Source organism: Lindgomyces ingoldianus (assembly GCF_010093535.1).
Source record: "Lindgomyces ingoldianus strain ATCC 200398 unplaced genomic scaffold BDR25scaffold_15, whole genome shotgun sequence".
Classification (NCBI taxonomy): domain Eukaryota; kingdom Fungi; phylum Ascomycota; class Dothideomycetes; order Pleosporales; family Lindgomycetaceae; genus Lindgomyces; species Lindgomyces ingoldianus.
In genome coordinates this window covers 240,637-260,317 of record NW_022985176.1, presented here as the reverse complement: position 1 = coordinate 260,317, position 19,681 = coordinate 240,637, and the positions used below count along the sequence as shown (strand labels likewise).

Genomic DNA, 19,681 nt, shown 5'->3' with positions numbered 1-19,681 from the left:
CTACTGCTTCTCTAGAGAAGGGACACATAGAGATAGGGTAGATCTAGAGTAAGTAAGCAATGTATCTAATATGTATCTAATATGTATCTAAACATACCTTGTTAATTTTAGAACGCAAGATAGCAACTTAGTAGACAAGACAGACACTCTACAAGACTTAATTAGTGCCTAAGAGCTTTGTTTAGCTAGCTAACTACAGCAAGCACTACTAGGTATATTACTGCTTAAGGTAGCAGTAAACAGCACCTAGTCCTTACCTTTCTTTGTAAGATTAATTTTTTCTATTCTTATAATCCCTTGTGCTGCAACATGCTCTAGAATGTATTAGGAATTAATTTTAAATACATTTTAAAAGCTTGCTTACTTTTGCAAAGCATATGCTTCTTGTACTGCTTATTTATTAAGCAATTACAGTAGGTGTAGGATACACCTTTGTCCTAGGCAGTACACTCCTCTATAATACGTTGATCTATAGACTAGGCCCTAATTAGAATATAATTAGTATGTATTCTAAATTAAATTAGAATGTAATAACAAGTAAAATGTACCTAAAAACTGTAGGCAGGAGATGCTGCTAGGTTCTATAAGCATAGGACGCATTTGCTGTCTGCTTAACGCTATTAGTGTGCAGGCGTTGTTAAAGGAAGTTAGAAGTAGAAATATTAGAAAGATTTAGATTTAATCTAGCAGCAATTATAAGGTGTTTTTTATAGTAGGCTTACTGCTAGATTAAATTGCATTTGTTCTCTAAGATATAATTAGTAATATTATAGAATGCATAATAAATAAATTCTTAAAACATACTAATTAGCAGATCTAGGATCTAGTAATATTTAGTAGCTAATGCCTCTAGTATAGTAACTATTTAGGCATAAACAGAGTAGCAAGTCTATCTAGGCCTAGCAGCTCTCTTAATACTACGCCTAAAGTAGACGCAGCAGAAGATGAAAAGTTGCCTTGCTTGCTACCTCTAATTATAGCTGTATAGATTAATAGACTAAAGCTAATGCGTAATACCTGCATATAATTAGTATCTATTCTTATTAGTTTTAGCATAATACAAAATGCATTTTATATCTACTTACTAGCTAGTTGCTTCCTATCTATATTAGCAACTAAGGCTATTAAGCCTTTGCTATGTAAGTATTAGAAGTAGAGTTGTCTATTTGTTATCTTAAAGACAAGCTTATTAATACGCGCTATTATACGCTAATAGGTAACACGCCTAGCGCTATTAGTAATAATACAAAAATATAGAATGTCTAGATACATTAATAATATATTTAAAATGTATATAGATCTGTAACTTACTCTTCTTATACTTCTTACTCTATAATACAGCAATAATTTTATTAAAGGTAGTGTTATAGATATATTTAAAAGACATATTAATTTTAAAGGACTTTTATTAGAGTAAAAGCTTAATCTGCTGCTTATAGCAACAGATAATTATAACCCTATTAGTATTATTATAGTAGCTTTAGATATAGCGCTAGATATATTAGAAATGCATTCTAAATGTATTTATAAAATATACTTACCTCTTCTACTAGCAAGAAACGCTGCTAATAATACTTAGCTAGTACACTACAGGTAGTCTTGCCTTAGGGATAGGCAAGTAGGTGTTCTTAGTATAAAAAACACCTAATTTAATTTTTATTTATAAAAGACTAGTAAATCTAAGGGAGAGTAGCTACATAGTAGTTGTTATAGAATTAATAAAGCATTAAGCTCTATAAGAACTAGGCTGTAGCAGTAGGTTTAGTTTTAAATACATTTTAAATATATATAGAATGTTTTTACTTACTAAGCATTATGTTAGGTGTAACATAGTTAGCTATTACTCTAACTAAACAATTAATAACGTCCTCTAGAGCACAACTAGAAGGAGAAGGGCAACTAATATGTGTCCTAAATAAAATAAATATTATAATTAGCTTGTTAATCTAGTTATTAAAGATAATAAAGTAAAAACAAAGGGCACAGCTGTTATATTAGACTATGTTTCTTTAGCCTTGTAGATAGTTAATACCTAGATACATTAAAAGTTAATTTAGAATAGATATATAGCTGTTCTTTAAATAGACTTACTGCACATTTAGCGCTTTAAAATGCTTAGCTTAACAACACTATAGTATTTAGGTGCCTCTTAAGGTACCTTAACACCACGCACTAACTTTTCTAAAAGAGGCTTATTAAAGGTATTAGGCAGAAGCTACTTATAAAAGTGCTTGCTATGCTCTTCTAGAGCTACACAATAGTTTTTATAGGCTAAGTAGGGAGTTAATCTGCTATTTAGGTCCTAGATATATTAGAAACCTATGCTAAATATAATAAAAGCGTTATAAGAATGTATCTAAAAGTAGGCTTACTAGAAATCTTAGCTGCTTAATTATAAGCTTACAGCTCTCTACTTATAAATTATAGGCTTTATGTATATTAAACCTAGTCTGTGCCCTCTAAAAAATTGCTATAGATTTACGCCTCTTTAAATCTGTTTCTAATATATTATTAATTGTACAGAGCTCTGCGTAACAAGCCTACATTAAATCTAAAATCTATTTATATTGCATGTTAGATAGGTCTAGATGTAGGTATTCGCAGCCACAGAATCCTGTGCACTAATATTTAGCACAGAGGGCATTACACCTAAGGTAGGGTGAGTAGACTAGGCGGAACAGTAAGACAACTTAGCACAAGAATTAGTAACCCTAATATAATAATAATACATTAGCAATAAATTTTTAAAGTATCCTTAGGAAATTAGCTGCTGTAAGTACCTTTAACATTAATATAGCTTGCTGCTAAGTAGAGTTATTGCAATTAAGTACGTAAGCGTACCTATCTAGATGTGTATAGGGGTATTTAGGTAGGATCTAGCCACTGTCTATCTTATAGGCAACAATAGGGTTAACGCTCTTAGTAAGTGCTAGCTATACATTGTCTTCCTTCTATAATACACTTAGAGTATATTCTAAATAAATAATAAATGTATTTTAGAGCTTACTTACCTGTACATTAGGGCCTATAGGCTTAACCTCTAGTAGGGGATAGCTACACTCTTTAGCAAGGGCCTTGTCCTTATCCTTAATAATAAGGTCCTGTGTATTAATAGTAAGATTGTTAACTAGGGTTTAAGCTTGCTTAACTAGGCAGTAGTATTGCTAGATAACTTCTGTAAAAGAAGGCATAAAAGAAGGTACAGTATTAGAAGACATTAAAGATACAAATTGTTAAGTTTCTAGATACAAAAAGGCTTATTGCAATTGTATCCTAGAATGCGCTAGATATGCTCCTAATTTATAATTAAAATATACCTACACTGCTATTTGCGTCCCCTGCTTCTGTTGCAGGGCTATTACCTTTTGCATACTAGCTTTGTAGCTGAAAGATGACCTTGTATATACAAAAGTTAAGCTAGACACAAAAAAGTTAAGCTAGATACAAAAAAGTTAAAAGCTGACGCAACACTTTCTGCTTTTGATTTCCGACGCTTGGCTGCTCAAGCGAGTTTTTAGCGTGTATGAACGAACTGTACGCACACTCTCCGGCATGTTGCTGCGTCCACATCGACCAGATCCAGCGTAGTTGTGTAGCACTTCACCCCTCTCGGCTCTAACCCCATGCCGCCACGGCAGCTGATACCGCCGCCCCAGGGCGGAGATCCCGCCGACGCTCTTGGAGGTGGAGATGCTACCGGTCCCCAACGAAACGACTGCGCTTTTGAAAATCGCGACTGGACTGAGGACCTGCCTCAAACCGACCATGTCCGCTTCTTCCGCACGACGGATTGGTCCAAGAGCAAGCTGGGGCCCCTAACGGAATGGAGCCCAACGTTGCGGCTCTTCACCCGCATGCTCTTTGCCGACTCTCGTGCTGCTTGTCTGTGGTGGTATGCATAAAAGTAGCATCCTTAGCTTTTTTTTTTTTTTTTTCATTGACTGGCTGACCTGGAATAGGGGACCGGACCTCGTCGCCATCTATAACGAGGCCTACATGCCTCTATCGGGCCAAGTCCACCCTAAGCTCATGGGCTCGACCTTCATCAACGCATATCCAGACCTCTGGGATGGCATCCAACCCTTCTTTGACAGAGCTCGAGCGACTGGTGTCGCCTCCGACCACTCAGCAGCTTCTGCGTTGATGGTAGAGCGGCTTGGATGGCGAGAGGAGGCCTTCTTCACCGGAAACTTTGTACCTATCGGCGGGGGACCCACAACCCTACCCGAAGGATTCTACAATTCCCTGTTTGAGGTCACAAATCAGCGGCTTAACGACCGTAGGACGACAATGCTCAATCGAATGGCTTCCGTTCCAGAGCTAACAGTCGATGCCATTTACCGGCATATCATTGCTTCACTTGAAACAAATGGCAATGACATACCAATGGCTATCCTCTACGAAGCGGATGAGAACCCACAATCAACTATCCTGCGGCTTCGAGGTCACATCGGGCTCCCAAGCGGCCACAACCTAATGGTTGATGAGCAAGATATCAGTAGCTCCGAAGGTCTAGTACCCGACTGCCGCCGTGCAGGATCTAATCCGCTCATAATGGGCTATGACAACCGTTTCGACGCCATCTCCTGGAGTGGGTTTAAGCAACCCTCCAAAAAGATTGCCGTCCTCCCCATAACAAGCGGGTCACGTGTCTTTGGCTATCTCATCACCGGAACAAATCCATGTCGGCCATTCGACGACGCCTGTGAACAGTTTTTGAAAGATCTGGGTCGGATGGTATCAAGTGTCGTTTCTGCGGCCGTCAACGCAGAGGAGGCTCGGAAATGCCAACAACGATTGGAGAATGATCTCGCCTTCAGCGATACGAAGCTGAGACATCTTATTGAACATGCTTCAGTGGGGATGATCCATGTCTCGCTAGATGGAGAGATGATATGGGCGAATGACCATTACTATGCTCTTTCAGGCCGACGAGCCGACCAACACCCACACCGAGGGTCGTTTTTCGACGTCTATCTAGTGAGGACCCTATTCAGGCCCTATTTTCAGCACTAGTCTGCTTTCTTTGCATATTTAAAGCTACCACAATCTTATGTCACTACACAGCGGCGACTTCACCCACTGTTGCAATAAGCATTTTTTTACTAATTCATTTTGCAGGATGAAGATCGAGGCAAAGCGGACGAACTCTGGAAGAATCTTCTTGGAGGTGCGAATCACGTCACTGCAGAACTTCGGCTCAAGCGTCTTTACACTTCTCCGATAGGCGACGCGGAGCCTGCCCAGCTTCAGGTTCTGGCCTTTCCCTATCGCGAAAGTGGTAGCTTAAAGTCTATTATGGCTTGCGCTACCGACATCAGCAGACTCAAGTGGGCCGAGACATTTCAAGCGCGATTGGCTACCGAAGCAAGGGAAGCTAAAAGGCAACAGGAGGCTTTCATCGATGTCGTTTCTCATGAAATGAGGAATCCTCTGAGCGCAATCGTGCATTGTGCAGACAGCATTAGCAGTTCCCTGGAAGAATGTCGCTCCAAACTCGAGGAAATACCGCAGCCCTGTCTCGATTCTTTGGCCGAGAATGTTTCTGCGGCACAGATTATCATACAATGTGCCAATCACCAAAAGCGCATCATTGATGATGTTTTGACGCTGAGCAAGCTCGATTCCATGCTGCTATCGGTTACCCCCACCGCCACAAGACCGTCGAAACTTATCAATGCCATTATGAAAATTTTCGAAGCTGAGCTAAAATCTAACCATGTCAAATACGATGTCGAACCTGAACCCTCCATTTTCGAATTGAGCATCGAATATCTCTACTTGGATCCGTCTCGGGTCACGCAAATATTCATCAACCTACTCACGAACGCAATCAAGTTTGTGAAATTATCCACTAACCCGAAAATCTCCGTTCGGTACGGTGCCACCTTATCCGATCCTCGCTCCATGTTTCCAGATGACATGTTTTGGGCAACTCGAGGCGACAAACAAGACGACGTAACGAATAACAAAGAATGGGGAATGGGGGAAACTATCTACCTGACCTTCCTTGTTAAAGACTCTGGAATTGGTTTGAATGGGAAAGAGATCCATAAGATATTTGAACGTTTTCGACAGGCGAATATGCGCACTCATGTCAAGTATGGTGGAAGCGGGTTGGGGCTCTTCATCTCGAAGGAATTGACGGAGAAGCAGGGTGGAGAGATTGGCGTAACATCTGTTCTTGGAGAAGGTTCTACGTTTGGCTTCTATGTCAAGACGAAGAGAGTGCAGAGACGACTGCAGAGACTGGGAGAGCAATTTCCACAAGAGCACCAGGGAGTCTTGAGTGAGCAGTTAGATGTCCTGCTCGTCGAAGACAATGTCATAAACCAGCAGGTCCTTGGCAAGCAGTTGAAGAAAGCCGGGTGCGTTGTCGAAGTCGCTAATCACGGACTTGAAGCTCTAGACGCTCTGGATAGAAAAAAGTTCGATGTCGTGTTGATGGATTTGGAAATGCCGGTATTAGACGGACTGAGTGCGACAAAGGAGATTCGGAAGCGTCTACAGGAGGGGCGATTGGTGAACCCTTTGCCAATTATTGCGGTCACGGCGAATGTCAGACCGGAGCAGATTGAAGCGGCGCTTGCAGCCGGAGCGGTACGTTCTCTCGTGATTAAGCTTCGAATTCTTGACATATAAACTTATCGATTTGCAGGACCGGGTGATGCAAAAGCCTTTTAAGGCTGCGGATCTTGTGCACATGATGCACGGCCTTGTCCCCCAAGCCACCATGCCCATCCCCGAACCGTCGGCCACGATCTTTAATAGCCCCATCAAGGACTTCATCACTTGACATTGGATTGAGGATTGTATCTGTGCGGTCTTCGACTTTCTGGTGGGACAAGGCATTCCAACCACAGCGCGATCACTCCATGATTCGGCCACCTCGCTTGCAGCACGATGTTGGACTCGAGCACTAGTGAAATAACCCTTCTCGAGGCTCTAGACAAGAGCTACTCTTAATAATCTCCTGGGTGCTATCGACGCCGTAAAAGTCATGGAGAGCATTTTGAGCGGGATGTGGCTCGTGAGGAATGCATGGTTGTTGATGGATTTGGGTGAGAGTGAGAGTGAAGACTTCTTGTTATAGCATCTAGACAGATGTCCCTATGCTAGAGTAAAGTAAATGTGCTATGTATGTCAGGGGATATATATCTGTACAGGTCTACGATAATAAGTCACGTGGAAATATATGTGATTGCCAGCCTTGGATTTCTCGCATCTCGGTCAATTCTCAGCTTAGAAACATAATCACGAAGCATAATCTCTTCCATATACCCAGAAAACCTAAGTAGCTAGGATCGGGATGTATCTTCCTAGTCATGCTGGTCAGGCCCCCAACCTCGGAAGATTCGGACCAAGTGAAATCCCCAATTCATGCATTTCTCATTTCCAACAAAAGCCGTCCTAGGTGCACATCGCTCGCTTTAGACGCGTGCACGTGGCGTGTTCCAGTTCCTCGCAGATGTCGATCGCTCGATTAAATTCCTGTTTTACCGTTCGACAGGCCTTCCATGCAACTGCGCCATGACCTTCCCTGTAGCAATTGCTGTCCATAATTCCCTGTTCTCAATTCTAACCTTTGTTTATTTTCCAGCATCGAAAACTTTTTTCCATTTTCGAAAAGCTCTACTTTAGTATGAGACAGCTAAAAGATATCCCGAGGCTACTCCCGCGATGTGGGAATTAGGCGTGAACACTACTCGTGAATGAGCCTTCGCATAAACACAATTGCTAATCCAGGCTAGCGGATCAAAGCCCCGTCGCGTCCAGGAACCGGCCGGAATTTAAATTGGCTGCTCGGTGTATTTTCCGTCTAAGGAGAGCGCCGAGAATGCATGCACGTCATTTCGGTGCCTGGAAACCTTCTTAAAGTCCATATGTTTGCCGCAGACTTCCAGAATTCGGGTTGCCCAGACTGGGCCACAAATTCCTTCAACATGAAGCTCGACCAACTGCTGTGGGTTCCACTTCTCAACGCATGCGCTTCATTTGCACTCCCTGAGCAGTCATCCTTGCGCTCGGTAGGTGACTTCCAGGAAACATGTACATCTATTGCACCGAAACTCCAGATCGCGAACGCCACAATCTACTTCTCCCAGTTTGTCGCAGCGGGGACGAATCTCAGCATTCCAGATTATAATGTCACATGTGGGCAATTCTCTCAAGCTATCTCTACAGATATTTGCCGTATTGCCCTTTATGTGGCCACATCTAACCGCTCCGGCATTAACATGGAAGCGTGGCTTCCGGCAAACTGGACTGGGAGATTTCTGAGTACTGGAAATGGGGGCATATCTGGATGCACGGGATACAACGACATGGTCTATACTACTAGATTAGGATTTGCATCCGTCGGGGCAAACAACGGACATAACGGTACTAGCGGCGGAGCGTTCTACAACAACCCCGAAGTTGTAGCAGACTTTGCGTATCGGTCGTGAGTTATCTGACTCTACCATTTCTCTGTCGAGATCAAGCTAATATAGATCCAGTGTCCATACTGGAGTGGTGGTGGGAAAGGCGATTAGTAAGGCCTTCTACGGGAAAGCTCACAAGAAGTCTTACTACCTAGGATGTTCCACCGGAGGTCGACAAGGTTTCAAATCCGCACAAGACTTTCCTGAAGATTTTGACGGCATTGTGGCTGGTGCCCCAGCATTTGCATTCAACAACCTGACGTCTTGGAGCGGACACTTCTATATCCTTGAAGGAAACCCAACATCTCCTACCTTTGTTCCCACAAACATGTGGCCCATCATTCACCAAGATATTCTAAAGCAGTGTGATGCGATTGATGGCTACATCGATGGCATCATCGAGGACCCACTACTGTGCAATTACGATTCGAAAGGGCTAATCTGCGGCGGAAACTTGACGACAAATTGTTTAACACCTGTGCAGTCCCAGACGGTGCAAAAGATCTTCTCGCCGTTGTATGCCGCAGATGGCTCTCTTGTCTACCCTCGGATGCAACCCGGCTCAGAGATTTCAGCGGCATACATTAGTTACACTGGTGCTCCGTTTCCTTATATGGCGGATTGGTATCGATACGCAATCTACAACGACCCTTCCTGGGACCCCGCAACTCTGAATACCACAGATTATGCGAACGCGGCTCGAATCAACCCATCCAACATTGAAACCTGGAAAGGTGACCTCAGTGCAGTACACAACCGCGGCGCAAAAATCCTACATTATCACGGCCAAATGGACGCCATCATCACATCTGACAACTCGCCGCGATACTACGAACATGTGAGTAAGACAATGAGGCTCAAGCCCACTCAGCTGGATTCCTTCTACCGATTCTTCCGCATCAGTGGGATGGATCATTGTTATGGAGGCGATGGCGCAAGCGTCATTGGACAGAGTCTTAATTCTGTGGCTAGTTTGGATCCGAGTCAGAATGTCCTCATGGCGATTGTAAATTGGGTGGAAAATGGCAAGGCTCCAGAGACGATCATTGGTACTAGGTTTGTTAATGATACGCAAAGCTTAGGGGTTCAGTATCAACGGGCGCATTGCAAGTATCCAAAGCGCAATGTATATAAGGGCGGCGATGCAAAGAAGTTGAACAGTTGGGAATGCGTATAGACATGCCAGCAGTCACTGCGACGGGAATGCGTGTATAATATAGATGATTGTTTTAGTCACCCTTATCATACAGTGTCGTTTTATACAATTAGTAATGTGGGGATGAGAGCAAATCTGCTCAAGCTTTTGTCATTATATCTTTTCAACGTCGCGGCTTTCCAGTCAGCTCTCTCAACAACTGCCCATTCGCTTTAACCCTTAGTGACCGGACGCCACGTCCTGTCCGTACTTTTTTCCACGCTAAAACCGGGTTGCCTTTGAAGAAACTAACATACAGTTACGCTCTACATGCATAATCTGTCAGGCTTAGGCCTAGATGACATCCTAAATTCTCTTCGTATATTCCATAGGAGCCTAGATTTAAGTATATTAGTGAATAGCTCTCGATCGAATCTTCGCCTCCCTCCGAATTATTCTATCGCAATGAGCCTATATTTTTCCATCTAAATAAAGCCCTAGGATATCTGCGTAAGCTCTGCTGACATGATTTACTATTAATTATCCCATGAGATTTCACAGGCTCATTGCATTGAAGACATCGAGATAGCAGATGCGTATCAAGTCATGCGTACAGTGCCAAAATTCCCGCACTTCCTTCCACAAAACAGGCTAGAGTGTGCGCTCTATGCTGCGCACTGAAAGCTAAACAAATAGAAGAGGGTGTAGTCTCCTGACGATTTAAGAACAGATGTCCGTTCTACCCTTTCCTCCCAGTCGTAATTACTTCGACCTATGACCATAAAGTCCTCCATATGCATGTATTTTACAATCAGCCTAACTACCCAAGCTACATAAATGAGGAAGCAGACCGACTCACTTTGAGACTGTGCAAACCAGGCTGAGAACCGATCAGGCATCGTGGGGAGTAAGCCGAAAAGTGATGACAGAGCTCAAGACTAATACTTTGGTGATTGGAAGGGCCCTAAAGAGTGGGAGGCCACGAAGAACAGCAGAAAATAGCTCAATGGAGGGTGCAGACGTGTGATGGTTCAACTTCTAAGTTCTATCGACGGCCGCAAAGCCTACGCAGGATGCATACAGATTACTGGTGCACGAAACAACCCTGGAATATAGGCCAATACGTACGAGGAAAAAAATATCTGAAAGTCTTTGAAGAAGTTAAGTACGACGTTCTCTACGTTTATGGCGATCCCGTTTGGGAGCTTTACCCCGCAGCGTCAGCCATAGACATAGGCCCAAGACTCTGACATAGAGCTAGAATTGCGTTCAAAGCGCTGGTATGCCTCTTTCAATGAAACCGTCAACGCTCTCAACCGAACGAAACGAAACGAAACGTAGTAATCAACGGACGTCAACGTCTCACTTTCCTGCTACGTTTGTACGGCCTGGGCGACTTAGCTGTCTGTTTTGCTGCTGAACTAAAACGCACTAAAATCCTTGTACTTTTTAACATTTTATCTTACTTGCTGCTGTTAACGTTTTACAGTATAGTAACTAGCTGCTTTTAGATAAGGTTTACAAGCTTAATTAAGTTACTCTTTACAACTTAATAACGTAGCTAATTCTTCTGCAATTAAAGCGCCTTAATAGTAGCCCTAGAGAGAGAACCTCTATTAATTATAACTGTACGCTGGCCTCCACTAAAGGCTCTCTTGCAGTCGCAGCTAGTAGAGGGTATAGTGAGGAAGTTAAGGGCAATTTTAAACAGCGTAGGATACTATTTTTAACCTACTTTAAGCCACTAAGTAAGAGGGCTAGCTTATAAAGAATAGCTATCTCTTACCTTAGCATCTTAAAAGTCTTCTACATAAGCGTTAAAGTATTGCTATAACTCTATTATTTTCTAAGCTTTCTTATAACTCTAGGCTCTAGTAAGAAGAGAAGTGTTAACTGTAAAAGCCTTTTAGTAATAAGAGTTATAAGAGCTTATTACTAAAAGCTTTTACTAGAGGGGATCTATATTAACTTCTTTATCTTCTTTAGCATTAATGTAACGCTAGAAAACAACCTTTATTAAGGTCTCTGCCTTCTAGTACTAGAATTAGTAATAACGCTAGTGGTCCTTAAACTAGAGTATATAAAGTTGTGGGTTAAGTATAGTAGCAATTACTAAGTAAGAGATAAAAAGATTAATAACTATCTTTTAGAAATATGTGTTAATTTTTTTAAGTCTAAAAAAAACGCTGTTTTTAAAGTAACTGTTGTTAGGCTTAAAGAAAAGTTTCTTTTTTATCTGCAACAGCTTATTATACAGCACTTGCATGTTAATAATAGACATCTATAGAGAACTATGCTTGCTGTTGCCCTCTAGCTATTTTATTATTTAATAAAAGACCTTAAGGAACTTAGTAAGGCGTTTAACCTTCTTTTAGTCTTCTTTACTAATAATCTCTTAAAGAGCTGTGTTGCTAGGTATGTTAGAGTCCTTAGTGTTGTCATCTATGCTGCGCTACTTTTAGATAAACTTAGTAATTAGATCCTTAAGCTCTAGGCACTGTACAAGCATTAGATATATAGAATGCTAGCAGACGCTGCTGTCCTGTATTAAATTAAGTGTACTAAAGCTCTAGAGCTTGTCCTTTTCCCCTAGAGATAATTATACAGCTATAAAGGCCTCCTAGCGTTTATGTAATAAGAGAATAGCATTAACAAAGTTATGTAGCTTGCTAACAACTTTATGTTTATAATAAAGCTTAAACTAATTCTAGGGAGCTGCGTTTGCAAGAGCAGCTTTAAATTGCAATAATCCTTTACTATAGATAACTGCCTTTAGCACTAATTAGATTATGTAGCCTGTACAGCGTATGCAGTGCTCTTTATTAAGGTTAACTCTAAGATATTTAGCTAGAGTGTTAATAGTAGAGTTGTTGTTATTAGACGTGTTATTAGCAATAAAACAACTAAATTTTAACATAATTTTGTAATCCTAAATAATTTTAAAGATAGCCTGCGCTTAGTTAGCCTCTATATAGTTGCTATAAAAGTTATAGAAGCTAATAAGTAAGTCTTATTATTAATAATTAACATTTATAAGGTAGGAGTTAGTTATTGTTTATTGTTAGTTTTCTAAGCTAAGACGCTAAAATAGCCCCTCTAAGGTTCTGCTAAACTTACTAAGAAAGTAAGCTACTACTCTAAAAAAGAAGAGGTAGTTTAGTAAAGTCTATATATTAACACTTAACACTACTTTTAACCTAGCTAATTTTAATATTGTTTAAATCTCCTCCTTCTAGCGTGTTAACCTCTACTTTATATATAATAATATTGTTACATTTAAGCTTAAGATAGCAGCAAGAAGATCTAGTTAGTTCTAGGTAAAAAGGCCTTAGAGTTTAGCTAAGGATGCTGTTGTAAATAATATATTATAAAGTATAACCTAGTCTACTAACAACCTCTGCAACAACCCCTCTTACTAGGGATTATAAGAAGCAACTTAGGCTAAGCCTGCTACTGTAGTAGCTGTTGCTGCCTAAGGATTAGGTAAAGCATAAAGAGAATTAGGTAAAAGACCTTTATTACTACTAATATTAATTCTATGCTCTTTCTTAAGATAGTAGCTAATATAGCTATAGCTGTTAACTATTTTAGTAGCAGCGCAATTGCCTCTGCAATAGCAGAGTTAGCAGAGCTAGAGCTTCACCCTTAAGCCTTCTCTAGTGTATAGCAAGTTAGCTCTATAGTTCTACACTACTAACGCCTTCCTGTTATCTTAGAGCTAAGAAGAGTGTTTCACGCAGTAACCTAGCTCCTCTGCCTTTAGCTTTTTGCTAGTAAGCTATATATTATCCTACTTTATTAGAAACATAACTTCTAGATTAAGAAAAAAATCTCTAGAGTGTTCTCTTACATAAGAATTATATACAAAAGCTAGAGAGCTATTACAGGATAAGGACTCTAATAACAATAATTACAACTTCTCTAGGCGACAGGAACAAGCGTGATAGATTATGTTACTACCCTAGGTTAACTAAGAGCTCTAAGAGCTCTACAACTAGCTAGTGCTCTGTGTAGAGGCTTGTTAACTAAGGAAATTGCGCATAGTTAACATAATATTAAGATATAGAAAGATTTAGCAGTGTTAATTTAGGTAGGAAATGCTGCACCTAGGTTATTAGGCAATCTTACCCCCTAATTAACAACTAGCTTATTAAAAAACTCGTCTAACAGTGCCACAGGTCCCCACCTATTAATGTCTGAGCTAATAGGCAATCTCTACCTAAAAGTTAAGCTTTTGAGACGCAGTACGGTCCGCAGCTATGACTTACAAGACAAAACAAAACGTACAAGGACTATACTACGTTTGCTACGGCTCACGTGACAGTACTGAGACGAAAAGTATGAAACGTAATTCGTACGGTTGAGAGCGTTGGAAACCGTTACTATGTCTGTTCGGCACAACGCAAACATAGATCCACTACACTCCCTCAACCCCCAGCGCTTGCTTCAGCCAAGCCAGGCCACCGATCTTGAGTGATGCCTGATCCGGCCCGAGACAAAAATTCGGTAATAGAAGAGGGGAAATAAGCTAGAGAAGGACGCCAATCCCAATAGCTATGAAAAGATAGTATGGTTTGGTGTGAGGTCCCACTGCTGCTGATAGCGATATGGGAACAACATCCCACCGCGCGTCCATGACGCTGCTGGGTTTCCGTAAGGTCATCAAGTTAACAGTTGGAATCGTCGCGGCAAATGGAGGCGTTGTATGGTTTCAGTCTTCGCACGTAGAAGAACGAGGGGTCTGAGTCTCCTGCCTAGAACCTTTTCTTGGACAATAATCTTTGTGTTTATTGGCCCTAGGTTTCGGATCAAGCCTGCTCTAGATCTTTTGGCTCCTTTTGTATCTTGCTTTAACTCCTCTGGTACTGGCGCGGGTATGCGCGGTCGTACGTCCGCCACTTCTCTTCGTTGGAGAGGTTCTCACATGCATTATTCAAGGCTTTGTAGCGCTGCTCACCCGCATCTTGCTCAAGAGAAGTCTTGTGGACGGTCTTGTCGGGACTGTTTTGCAGCATCAACACTCGGTATACCGGTGTGATCTCGGGAACGGTGAAATTGCAAAATACGCGTAGTACTGTGTAGCGGGTTTAAATTCTAGCTAGCTAATGGCTAGAGTTACCAATTTAGCGGGGATGTGGTGTGCAGAGTTGGCAACAATTAAGTTAATTAAGTTAAGGTAAATAGCTTAATTAATTAACAGATTTAGCAGCTTTTACTTAACTTAATTAACTTAATAGCCCTAAAAGAGCTAGCTTAATTAATTAACTTAACTTAATTAATAGCTTTATAGTGTAGTTATAGTGTATTAAATTAACTGTAGATATTATAGATAGTCTTAAGCTCTTTAGAAAAGATACTGTTATTATAGAGACTGTTTAATGCTGTTATAGGCTTTAAGCTAAAGCGCTTCTAGCTACATAGTAATTATAAAGTAAATAAAAAATTTACTTTTATATATAATTATTTTATCTCTAATAAATTACCTAATTTAGAAAAGGTCCTTTTATAGTTAGTAGCTGCAGTAGAGATACTAAGAACTATAAAAGTAAAGTATAATAGAATAAAGTACTTATTAGCCTTTCTAATCTAGTAGATAATTAGATTATACATAAATAAAAACTTTTTTAGCATAAGTAACTTAATTATTTACTACTTAAACTTATTATAGTAAAAAGATAAGTATATGTTATTACTTTATAAAGTAGCTTTTATAAAGTCTAACTAGCTTCTAGACAGCTTAATACACGCCTTATTTAGTAGTAGCTCTAGTGTACTAATTAGAGAGGTAGCATTTTAAAACTTTACTTATAAGTGTTAAAAGCTAACATAGTAATTATCTAGCTAGCCTTTATAAAAGTAAGGCTTTATGTAAAGCTTTTTATTATAATTATAAGGCACCTTTTATACTTTATCTATGTAGCTTTTTATGCGCAAGTAGAGACAGTAGGCTGTGTAATATGCTAGGGTATTTTTTAACTTATGTAGATACTTATAAATTTTTATATAAGCTATATTATAAATAGCTTTTATATAGTTTTTTAAAGTATTAATATTATTGTTAAATGGACTCTATGCTAGCTATGCAAAGCAAAGAGGTTTGCACGGTGTACACATCGCGCGGGGGGGGGGGGGGGTTGCAGGTAACTGGTGTTGATTCTTCTTGTTCTAAGTCTGTGCGAAGGAAAGGGTATTTATCTGTCTGTGCGTACAACCGTGACACAAGACTATGTCACGTGACTCCCAACCGCGTATCTAAATACTGCTATTCGGACAATTATTAAAGTTAACATTATTATATTAATAAAGCATATTATTAAGAGTAGTACTAAGCTAGGTAAGTGTAGGTAAGACTTTTTATATTACTTTTAACATACTAGCTACGCCCTTACTTTTTATATAAATAGTAGCTTCTTGAAAGGGTTATAAAATTTTATAATACTTTATAATTATTACTTAATTCTTTACACTAAAGCTATTTTTTTAGATAAAGTAATGCTGCTTAAGATTAAGTAGTTATAAGTATTAATAAGTGCTTTAGTATTAGTACTTAATAAGCTTATAGTTAATATAGTTATTAAAAAGCATATAATGCTTAAGCGCGTGTAAAAAATAATTATAATAAAAGTTTTATTTTATTTTTACTAGTGTCCGTACGCAGCAGCAGCGTCGCGGCCTGGATACGAGCGATCGCGCACGAGCAGGATCACGTATCTATGTTACATGATGCTCGTGCGCGAACCTCTGTGCACAAACATCTAGATATCCCCCTTTTCCTTTATACAGAGGAAAGATAAGAGTAATAAAACTAGAAACATATTACTCTTACCTTACCTACTTTATACACTGTGCACACTGTACACTACTCTTACTCTTGCTACTTAAGTGCTTATACTATAAGCAGCTAGCTGTTAGAGCCTATTTAACACTAATTAGTAGTTAATTTAATTAACTGTAAATTAGTAAGAGTAATAATAAAGTACCTATACTTTATAAGGTACTTTATTTTATTACCTATTTCTTAGAAAGAGTAATAATAAAGCACTTATGCTTTATAAAGTACTTTATTTAGTTACTTATCTCTTAAGATAGTAGATTAATCCTTTACATTATATAGTAAGCTCTGCTACTGTATAAAGTAAGAAGAAGATAGTGTAAGATGTACACTAAAGCTACTAAAGCTGCATAACCTAGTAGCTAGATAATAGTATATTAATCCTTTACATTATACAGCAAGCTCTGCTACTATATAAAGTAAGAAGAAGATAGTGTAAGGTGCACACTAAAGCTATTAAAGCTGCACAACCTAGCAGCTAGATAATAGCAGTACCTATATAATCTACTACACAAGCAATTAACTTTACACTTTATAAAGCACTTTATTTTATTACTTATTTTTTAAAAAAAGTAATAATAAAGCACTTACACTTTATAAGGTACTTTATTTAGTTACTTATTTTTTAAAATAGTAGATTAATCTTTTGCATTATACAGCAAGCTCTGCTACTATATAAAGTAAAAAGAAGATAGTGTAAGGCGCATACTAAAGCTATTAAAGCTGCATAACCTAGTAGCTAGATAACAGCAGTACCTGCGCAATCTACTAGAAAAGTAATTAACTATACTATTATAATAAAATCTTATTAGCAACTAATAACTCTATGTAATAATAAAAAGAATAAAGAATAATTTCTATTATATAAATAACTTATAAAGAACATAGAGATATTAGAGGTAACACTATAAAATAAGACTAGCCTAGAGTACTAGAATAATAAAATTAACATGTTAAAAGCTCTAATAAGCTTATAAACTTAATTATATATAAGTTATATAATTACTAATCTATGTATAATAACTTAGAAGAGCGCTACTTTTCTAAGTTTATATATAAAAGATTTTAAAAAATAGATACTATAAGACTTCTTAGCACTTAGCTATATATTTAAAAAAAAGCTTATATAAGTGCTAAAAGACAAAGAAATTACACTACAGCTAGGCACTAAAGGTACCTAAGCCTAGAAGCTATATAATATAGTATAAAAGAAAGTAATTATACTAAAAAGGCTTTATACGCAACCTTTATTACTATATAAGGCTCTGCACAGAAGCAGACTAAACATAATGCTGCTATTAACACTAAATGTACTAGCATTACCTGCTCTTACACCTTAGCTAGCACTACACTAATTACTGTACAAACAATACATGCTACTCTACCTAACGCCTGCTCCACACCCTTAATTGTACACACCACCGCCTGCAGTAGTGTATGCACTACTAATACTACCTGCATAATCTATACTACATTACAACTTATATAAACTTCTACCCTAAAGGGAAATTACTAAAGAAAAACTTTTAGCAGACAAAATTATATAATTTTAAAAAATATAAAAAAAAATAATAACTATATAAGTTAACTATATAACATTTTTATAAATAAAATTTTTTTTTTATTAATTTATATTAATAGCTAGATATTTAGAAAACTTAGTATATAAACATTTTTCTAGATATTCTAAAAAGTTAGGTAAATATGTACTATATATATAACATAGGCTCTAGACATAATTAGAAGCATTTATATAACACCTTAAGTAGTTACTTTAACACTAATATAAACTATAGCTAGTACTAGACAGACTAGATAATAATAACTTTTACATAATACTAATAAAAAAACTTTAATAAGAGTTTATATAAAGTTTTTAAAATAATAATTAATAAGGTTACACTTATATAAAAAGCACTAAAAATAAAATTTTAAAAAAATGTTTTACTACACACTACTATTATATAAGCTTATTAAAGATAACTAGAACTAGAACATGCTATATTTACTATTAAGCCTTTATATAAAGCCTTATTTAGTAACTTATAGGCATTACTTTAAGTTACTATAAACTAAAGGGTAAACTAATACCTTTAAAAACTGCCTAATGTATACTACATAGACTACTAATATAACTCTGCATAATAAGTGTTTGCATAATAAGAAAAAAGCTTCTTTTTATATAAAAAAAAATAATATAAAAAATCTTTATCTAAGTTTAGGCTATAATTTAGAGATAACTGTACATAGATAAAAAAGTGCTTTATTTACTATAAAAAAATATTAGTTATTAAACTACTCTTATAATAACTATATATAAGTAAAGAACTAGTATGTTGCCTTATATAAAAATTTCTATAATAAGACTTTATTATATAAAGCTATTACTTTATACATTTAAGACTTTAAAAGTTACCTTAAAAAAGAAAATAATTTGCATAATATAAAAAAAATAAAATAAAAAAGTAAAGATGCTAAAAAAGCTATTAACTACTTTACTTTTACTACCTATCTACACTATGTAATAGAAGAGGACATCTATAGCATTAAACCTAAGAAATATGCTAAGCAGTTTATTCTTAATAACTAATACTATATAGTATACTAAAGTAAACTATAAAATATAAGTGTAGTAAAAATCTTTACTATTAGCAAGTTCTAACTTAAGGTGTATATATAAGAGAACTTATATATAAAAATTAATTAAATACCTAGCTAAATAGATATTAGCTTTAAAAGCTAGACACTAAAAAAAATTAATTAGTACTATATAAATTTAGAACTTAATTAGTCTAGTTATATACTACATTTTAGAGACTCTAACACTATTTCTGCTATTACTAGTAAATACTAACTAACTTAAGGTATACTTTAACAACATTTTAAATATTATTATATAAAAATAAAGACACTTTTTTTTTAATATTAGTAAAAAAAAAATTATGTCTTTTTTTACTAAATTAAAATTCTACTGCCTTTACTACTAATTTAGACACCCCTGCATAGAGAGACTCTAGAAGATGCTAACTAGCGCTAGCTACAACATTAATGCTGTAGTGCTAGAAGAGATTAAGAAGTTTTACTACCTCTACTAATTATATAACTAGGCCTTATAAAGATTTAAGTTTATAATTAAAAATAACACTTACTTTAACTATAAAGTTATTATTAATGTTATATAAATTAATAATAAAAATGTTTTACATGTTATTAATGTAGACATATTATTTTAGGCTACTATATTCCTAAAATCTATGTCTACATAAAATACTTAGAATATACTGTGCAAAT

At 37.4% G+C, this 19,681-nt stretch overlaps 2 protein-coding genes across 2 annotated transcripts; both read left to right on the top strand.

Annotated features, from left to right (window-relative positions):
* Window positions 1-3,623: 3,623 nt before the first annotated feature.
* Window positions 3,624-7,089, top strand: BDR25DRAFT_342712 (uncharacterized protein; the record flags this gene model as incomplete). Its single annotated transcript, XM_033693755.1, has 4 exons — window positions 3,624-3,892; window positions 3,960-4,980; window positions 5,122-6,600; window positions 6,659-7,089. 4 exons carry the CDS (start codon window positions 3,624-3,626, stop codon window positions 6,794-6,796), a joined length of 2,907 nt encoding a protein of 968 aa, XP_033547704.1. The 3' UTR covers window positions 6,797-7,089.
* A 794-nt stretch (window positions 7,090-7,883) lies between these two features.
* Window positions 7,884-9,600, top strand: BDR25DRAFT_286152 (tannase and feruloyl esterase; the record flags this gene model as incomplete). Its single annotated transcript, XM_033688228.1, has 2 exons — window positions 7,884-8,443; window positions 8,499-9,600. The coding sequence occupies 2 exons, from the start codon at window positions 7,884-7,886 to the stop codon at window positions 9,598-9,600; spliced, it is 1,662 nt and encodes a 553-aa protein (XP_033547703.1).
* Between the last annotated feature and the right edge of the window lie 10,081 nt (window positions 9,601-19,681).